Source organism: Cetorhinus maximus, chromosome 25, assembly GCF_964194155.1.
Source record: "Cetorhinus maximus chromosome 25, sCetMax3.hap1.1, whole genome shotgun sequence".
NCBI lineage: Eukaryota > Metazoa > Chordata > Chondrichthyes > Lamniformes > Cetorhinidae > Cetorhinus > Cetorhinus maximus.
This window is the reverse complement of record NC_135903.1, coordinates 37,310,736-37,319,542: the sequence shown is the minus strand read 5'-3', so window position 1 is coordinate 37,319,542 and position 8,807 is coordinate 37,310,736. Positions and strand designations below refer to the sequence as shown.

Genomic DNA, 8,807 nt, shown 5'->3' with positions numbered 1-8,807 from the left:
CGAGACGGTGACTAGTATAGGGTTGATTGATCAGGAAAAAGGCAGGCTTGTGTTTACCAGGTCATTCTTAGGTGTTTCTATGCTTGAGAAAATGGCCTGAATTTTGTGGTTTTAATGACAATGAAACTGTCAACTCTCAGCGTAATTAAAACAGTGAGACTGACAGCATCTTCTGTCATCTGGATACGCACAGTTAAATGCAGAAATCCAGAAGTTGATGTCAGTGACTCCTGCTCCTTCACAGGGTGCCCTATTGAAGCAGAAGATGGAAATCTTTAGAAATTAGTTGAATTCACATAAACTATCTCACTGTAAAATCCCTTGAAGAAGCTACACTTTGTTGAATGAGATGTAATTAGGTTTTTAACAGCAAACTAAATCATAATTACTTCTGAACAACTTCTCTGGCCCTGAAAAACACATCTTATACTATATTTGTAGAATGTGAAATTTCTGCATTATGATAAAAGTTTCATAGGTTTTAATGTAATAAAAATGAATTAAGTTTGTTTGTAATATTTCACCATAACCGTATGTGTATGTCCCAATCTTTATCTTGCTCTCTGAAAAAAGATTTTAAAAAGTGAAGGATAATCATTGCATTTTAATTCCTGGTTTGCTGTCCGTGAGAAAAGTTAAACGCGATTGGCTTCTTAACCTGCCTGATGACATCACAGTTGCTGAGAGCAGAACATCCCCTATAGTTGGTTCCAGAATCAAATTAATGCAGGATAGGTGAAATCCACACCGCAGAGATCACAAGACCTTTGTGGGTAGCTTTGCTCAAGGTCAACAGTGAGAGCAGACATTTGCCTGCAGACTGCAAAATCGAGATTTGATAACCCTCTTCTATAGGCAGAACTACCCATTCATGCACTGCAGCCACGAGGACTGGATTTGGATCAAGCAAGTTTTATATGCAGATTCTATTTTTTGTGACAGTAAGATTTGTGCTTTATTTCTCCAGAAGTTACCTTATTTTGTTCTACATTTTGTTAGTTATGATTATTTTTCTAAAGACTTGAGTGTCTGTTAATGCGCAGTCATTTCACCCTCATGAATTTGTGATCATGCCCAGGAATCTGTAGCTTCAGAGAACATTGTTCATTGTGTATGCATTTCATTCACAGAATGCTATGCAGCTGACTGAGTGGCAGGACAGGAGAAGAAACGCAGGGACAAACCTAGATAAAGGTTAATGCTGTCCTGGGGGCATGTTGGTTCAAAACCTGTGCAGAGGTTAAACAACAAACCTCCATCAATCTGACTGCAAGATGAAGGCTCCTTTGAACAATGACGGGCAGAGGAAGTTGCATAGTCCCTCTCACACTCTGTATCATAGGAAGTTTTGTTTGCGCTCCTTATAGGATTGGCCCAAAGATCACAAGTGGTTTCCCCGTTCCCTAGCACTGCACCCACACTTTCAAAGAGAACATGTTCAATCAGTCAGACTACCTTTGTGGGTCATTATTTATCTACTGGTCACTGTTTAACTTAAATGAAATGTAGGAGTGCATTGTAAGGCGATCTTGTGTGGCTTCTTTCAATTTGGCCAGTTCTACCAGTCAACTTGAAATCCCAGTGTCCACTTTTGACTGCTGTAAAGCTTGGATAGATCTGGATTTCCTAATTGAAGTTGCCTGTGTAAAAAGCTTCTGAAATAAAATTCTTTAAATTGAAAGCACACACATTTTCAGTAATGGGGGTTAATGAGACTTAGCTCTAAACTGTCACATGTGTCTTTCCTGGGCTTATATGACTTTGTCTCATAATTACAAGGGACCGCAAACCACAGCTGGAGTTACGATTTTACTTTCTTGTTCTTTCCTTTGCTGTCTGTGTCTTCATTGTCTTAATTTCTCATTGTTAGTGTTTGCAAGTGTAAATCTCTTCTCTTTGAGAACACTGCTGACATTCCACATAGCAGCACCACTGTACTTGACAGTGGCAGGGTCTATGCACCAAGAGACTCTGGGTGTTGTAGCCATGCCCACAGCACATACTTTCACAGTTTGTCTCCTTTGAGCAGACCCTGCCCGCAGTCCCAGGAGAGTATTTACTTGGTCGGCAGAAACTCGGAGAGTCCTCTATGTAAACCAGGTCTGTAGTCCTTGGGATGTGATTCTTTAAGGTATAGCTGTGCTTTTTGGGGCTGATGAGCTCAGTTTCTCCTGTGGCATCATTGGTGATACTGTGGACTCTAACAGCAGTTTCATATTTGAGCTTGAGATGTTTGCCTGTTTCATGAAAGGATGAGAGCTGCTTCCAACAGGTTCTAACTGCGCAGGACCCAGATACACCATGGCATTTACATGTGGTCTTCAAACCACTTTTCACAGCCTGGAAGATAGAGAGAGAGAGAGAGAGAGAAATACAGTGAGTAGGCAAATATATAACATTATCTTGCATGCCAGCTGTGAGAGCCCTATTCTGTTGTGTGATCCATGTTTGTTTGTATGAGGAGCCCCAGGCCTCATTACTTTCTAAGCAACTCCAGAATTAAGTAGCATAGTGGTTATGTTACTGGAATTCCAATCCAGAATCCTACACTAATAACCTCGAGGCAACTGTTCAAGTCTCACTAGGGCAGCTTCTAATTCAAATTCCATTAATAAATAAAAATGGCACAAACAGTTGGTATCGGTAATGGTGACTATATCACTGCCACATTGTTGTTATAAAGCTCTTCTGGTTCGCTGGTGTTCTTTGGGTGAAAGAAATCTACTGATTTTATCCAGCCTGGATGATATATGACAGCAATGTGGTTGACTATTAATTGCCCTCTGAAATATTTTAGCAAGCCACACAGTTAGGGATTGGCAACAAATACTAGCCTTCCTGTCAATGCCCACATGCTGTGAATGAATGAAAAGAAAATGTATTGACACAGCATCAAAAATGAATCAGAGTTCTTTTGAAAGTCGAATACTCAAAACTACATGGCAACCTCACCAATTAGCTATATAACTAATTATATACAAACAGCCACCTTTGCAGATGGGAACATTTATCATTGGCACATCTCACATATGCTTCTCCAATATGTTGGGACATGGGAACTCAACAGGGTCAGATTGAATTCCGTCAGGTTGATAGCATGGAATATCACTGAATCATCATTGGGACCAGGGAAGAATCTCACCAAATTCCTATCTTTGGAAATGTTATGGAATTTTTGTCCTCACTCAGATTAAACTAGCTGAGTCCATGTCAGGATAGACTGTCCATGGCCTGTATGAAAGAGTAAGCTCAATAGATCAGATGGGTTTCCCTCATTCCATTCTTTCTTCTGTCCACATTATATAACATTTTGGGAACTCACAGTACAATATTATGACCATATGACAATTAGTCTTCTTGTAAAATGGCACTTCAGAAATGTACACATTTTGGAGGTTATGTTGATTTGATGCAATAGTGTAGAGCATGTGATAGCAAATTGGCAGCCTGTTTTATATTTCTCCCCATTAAAGGAAATAAAAATTAAGAGAGAGGTGTAAAACAGGCTGTTGCTTCACTATCATCCATCTACATTATTATATAAAGCCAAAATGATCCCCTTGTCTTCACACTGTTTTTCCAGAATATGTTGATCATTAATCCATATATGAACAGCTCTGGATTTCCATAAAATCATTATTGGAAGATTCACATTTAATTAGTTTTTGTATACTAGATGAAAATTAGGCAATGTCTGTCATCCAAATGATGATTTGTGCTCTCAACCCATTTCACATAATTTAATAAGTACAACTAAGGACTGATGAATGAAATGTGAGCACAATGCTATAACCTTAACACACAATGGACAGGGCTGAAATAGAGCAGGTGTGATCTCCTGTTATTTTTGAGGCGGTTTTCTCTTTTTTTCCAGGGTTGAATTACAATACCAAACTTTGATACTGCAAAGGATTCAAATTCAAATCAAGCTAAACCCTGAGATATTTGCCTCAGTTGATGCAGTCACTTTAAACCTTCCTGTCCTTTCACCTTGGGGCCTGTGTTTGAATCTAGCCCACATAAAATTACTCAATCCTGTCTGTAAGGGTCATCAACTAAACTGATTGAGGGCAATTCCAACCTAGTTTAAGCCACCACACTTGAAACTACTCGTAATTTGAACCAACATGCCTTAAATTGGAGTCATACACATATATGTCCTTTCATGATTGGTCTGAAAAATGGAAAAGATGCAATGAGGAGGCGCTTTTTGAACATGGTGAGGGGTTATGGGAAGCATGTTGAAAGCAGTGTACATATTGTCATACCCAACATCTTATCTCAAGGTCATGGTGCTGACAGCAGAATGGAAAATCATCCATTCCAACATTAATATACCTCATCCTGATGAACACCCACAAAGAAATTAACAATGTAAATTTGAAAACTCCATACATCTGGAAAATAAGCTTTTTGAATTTTAACATGTAAATTGCTTATAATACCTTCCCGCACTATTTTAACAGAGACTTTAACCTGCTTCTACCCCTTTGAACAAAAGGCAACAAAGCGATAGTGTCAAGATTCTAAGTTGTAATTTACATGGGATTCCAAAAGGTTTACTTACTTTTTATTTTAGTTAAACCCACTTTGAACAGGTATAGCTTTGATAAACCAGTACGCACAACTTATCCCAGTCAATGGTGGATTAGAGAGGCTTCAAATCCCAAAGTGACCATCTCTAGTTTCCTAAAAGCATTGCAATGCTTTACGCTCTTTGCATAAACATGCTTTATCCTGACTAATGCCTTATTTGCAGTCCTTTGCAATCAGTCAGTAAATACACTTCAGGCAATGTTCCTTATCAGACCGACAGCTAACCTCTGCTCCCAGCCTCGTACTATATTGGTACTTGGTACCTGGTAGCTGCAATTAAAGCACAATGAACCTGGGCTAGAAGGTACTATTAGCATACAAACTTTCAATATTTTCTGGTATGAAATTCCTCTGGCCGTTAATTTAACAGACAGATTAACCCCATGGGCTATATTGTACTAACATCGCACAGCATTATTATCCCCAAGGAGAGATTTGTTGGTATTGATAACTCTTGACAGTTGAAGATCTTGGTGTTTGTCAATTTTTTATTACTTCCCTTTGTAAAATAAAACTGTTTGTAAACTGGAAAGGTTTTAGATTGACAATGATGCTGTACCGACTGAAAAACAATAGCTTTCTTGGAATGCAGGGCACATCAAGCACAAATAATTCAACTTGCAGCAAATATCAAGCAAGGATCCTAGGAATTCTGTATGATTTACCTACATTTTTTTTTCAATGTTGTCGCAGTTTTCCTTCTTAATACTGTGTGCTATGAGTAAAACTGTGGCACGTAGAATTAACTGAGCTTGTGCAGGCTCACACTTGCAGTTCCCCACCAAATGAATTCCTGATCTCAGCCTGAGGGGTGGGTAACAGCAAGCTGAGCCCTAGCATTTTATGCAGCACGGAGACTTTGAAGGAAAGGCAGGAAAATAATTTCCAAACCATCATCTCTTCATACAGCAGCAACTCCTCAAGTTCAAAAAGTTACATTGATCAGGAACCTTGATTGTAGGCGATATTTTGTTTCATCCTTAAAGTACAGCCTGTCTGAAGTTCGAAATGGAGACCTTATGAATGCATACTCGTTTAATAGGGCTTCAGATAACAGGAGCACAGGTCAGGAATTCTATTACAGAGGTCAACAGGTTCAACACATTGTTCTGTTCATTCATTTTAATGGAACAACATGTTGTACGTTGACCCAAATGCCCATCTCCTCAATAGACTTGCAAAGCTCTCTTATCAGCAAATTTGTAAAAGCTGCCCTATAATCAGCAGAGCCAATGTGAGATGGAAGGAGAAGAAAAGAGGACATGTGCCTCAGAGTCTAGATTATGTCAGCAAGTTTCACATTATCACAAATAGTAGAAATTAAGACTGTGTTTTTGAATACAGGTGGACATGACAGAGCAGGAAAAGGGCAAGTTCGGAAGAGGAAAGATGAACAGACAAATTTAACTACTTCACACAGGGAGTGATGAACGCACAAAGCATTGGTCAGAGAAATGGTATCACTGGACAGATACTGTCACCAGGTTCAAATTCAGAAAGGAGTTGATAGTTTCCTGTCAAAAGGAATTGATTGGGGACCTCAGAGATGCAGCTTAATAAAGGAAGAAGTGGTAAGCCGCTGCAATGGGCCAGATGGATAACAGTGGTCATTTCCTTTGTTGAATGGTCCTATGTCCTGTTTTACAGACTCTTGAAGGATCACATGACAAACTTAAATGTATGAGAACCAACACAAGTGTAGTAAAATACCACTGCAAATTGGTCCAAATTGGATTCAGGTAAGTGGTATGAAAATACTCACTGGGATCATTCAGGGAAACAGAAGGGCAGTCGAAATGCAAAGCAAACTTTATAATGCTCCCATGAGTTCCCCAACTAATGTCCAAGACGTTTATACATTTTATTTTTCACTTTTTTTTACTAACATGCTAAACTTGACTTTGGACCCAACTTCCCAGAAAGGGAAGAGGAGTTTTGTAAATATGTACATGCATAGCAGAGCCCAAACTCCCTGATCAGAACTGTTGACATATAGCTTATAAGGGAGCTGCAGTCTCAAACCAATTGTATAACAGTGTAAGCAATCTCTACAGAAGAGGTGGAATGCCTCACCTTGATGCCCACATTGGTATTGTGCATATCGACCCTAGCTCTCAGGTCCTTGCTGGCTTTCCTCTGTCCCAGGAAGTGCTTGATAAATTTAATGCTGTATTTGAGGTTGTCCCCACAGCCGCCCCACTGCCACGCTTCTCTGTTCTCCAGGTCTGGGGACTCGTCACAGGTGCACCTCTCCATGCGGCCTGAGCTACAAGCTTTTGCCAATGAATGTGTGAGTCCAGCTGAGGAGATAGCAAACAGGAAGGCAGTCTCCTTAAACCCTGAAAATGAAGGAAAAAAAATGATTCACACAAAATTGTATTAAAAGGCAGCAGAGCTGGCTCCACATGGATGGGGTCATATATTTCAGCTCATTGTGTGACAGGTTAAAAAGGAACTGCAATCATCCTATTTGTTATAAATTCCTCATCATTTAAAGAGAGAGTTTACTGTGTAAAACTGATGGTCTGAGGAAGCATGAAAACTGTTGTGAGAAGCTCATCACTCCTGTGCTCACTCAACTATACTGGCTTCTGGTCCAGCAATGCCTCAACTTTAAAATTCTCATCCTAGTGTTCACATCCCTCAATGGCCTCGCCCTTCCCTATCTATGTAATCTCTTCCAGTTCTTCAACCCCTTCGAGAATTCTGTGTTCCTCCAATTCTGATCTAATCATCCCTGATTAACTTTGCTCCAACACTGGCGGCCTTGCCTTTAACTGTACAGTCCCTGAGCTACGGAATTCCCTCCCCAACCTATCTTCCCTCTTTCCAGATGCTCCTTTCAGCCTACCACTTTGACCGAGCTTTTGGCCACCTGTCCTAATATGTCTCAAGTGTTGTCTACAACTGCCCCTTGGAATTCCTTGGGATATTTTACAACTTTAAAAGCATTCTAGAAATTCAAGTTGTTGTTGTTGTTGAGTCCCAATGCAGTGATATCAGAAGTTTCATTCTACAATTTTACCAAAAATAGACTACGGACGGGACTTGCCATTCAAAATTTTAGAGTGAGTCTTCGTGATGTCATTGAGTGGAAACATTTACTGCCAGACTGCTCTTGGTAAATAGATATAAAGCAAAATTGCAGGAGCAGAGGGTTTTTGAGAGAGACATCTAGCAACATTACAGTTACATTGACATTTCGTAGATATGAGAAAGAGCAAAAAGAATGATGATTGTTTGATTATAATCGATCAGATGGAGAACTTGAGCTGAACATACCAAATTCAGTTGACAAAGATTGCACAGGTAAGTATAGAGGAATGAGACCATTCAGCCCAACTACCTCACCCACCCATAGAAACCTACAACCTCCCCATTACAAAATCCATCTGCCCTGTGAACAAGGTTTATCTCAAAGCCATATCCAAAAGACCACTCCACCTTACAATCACTCTTTGCATGAAGAAATACTTCCTGAAATTAGTACCGAGCTTGCCTTTTGTATCTTCGTGCCTTTGTCCCACAGTCATGATTTCTTCCCAATGTTGCTCTAAATTAATCTTTACTATGCTACTTATTGGCCTCCATTGTTTTCCTTTAGGATATGAAGAATCAACCATATAATCTGGGCCCAGAGTCAAACATAATCCAAACCTGATTTGGTGACAGGTTCCCTTTCCTGAAGGACATTGATGAACCAGTTAGATTTTTATAATAATCCAACAGCTTTCGTGGTCATTTCCTCTGCTAGCACAAAAATGACCAGATATACCAAATTCAATTTCACAGCTTGCCTCAGTGGCATTTGAATTCACAACCTCTCGGTCGATATCCTGGTATTATAACCAAAATGAAACCATACCCGTATATAAAATATGCTAATTGTGTTGTTTTCTAGTGATAAGCTGTTAAATATCACTCAATAATCTTGCAATGGTAACATTCCAATAATTAAAGATGCAAGCTCATAAAGTGCAATCAGTTCATTTAAAATCCATCCTATCACTACTTTGTGATCTCTTATAACAAGAGATAACACATGCATCCTTTGTCTTTTTAAGTCTTTCAGTCTTTGCTGACAAAAGGTCATCAACGTGAAACATTAACTCTTGACTCTCTCTCCACAGATGTGGCTGGAGTTGTGCATTTCCAGTATTTTCTGTGTTTTTATACATTAGGATTGCTTACTATGCAGATGATTTAGTGAA

At 39.5% G+C, this 8,807-nt stretch overlaps 1 protein-coding gene across 1 annotated transcript in view; it reads right to left on the bottom strand.

The window, feature by feature from the left end:
- Positions 1-309: 309 nt before the first annotated feature.
- LOC144668061 (protein Wnt-9b-like) overlaps positions 310-8,807 on the bottom strand; it is a 41,153-nt gene continuing 32,655 nt past the window's right edge. Inside the window, exons 3-4 of the mRNA XM_078529821.1 lie at positions 6,670-6,935; positions 310-2,340 (exon numbers count right to left, since the gene is read on the bottom strand). Coding sequence (XP_078385947.1) covers positions 1,867-2,340; positions 6,670-6,935 — 740 coding nt within the window. The 3' untranslated portion in view covers positions 310-1,866. The remainder of the gene's footprint in view (positions 2,341-6,669; positions 6,936-8,807) is intronic.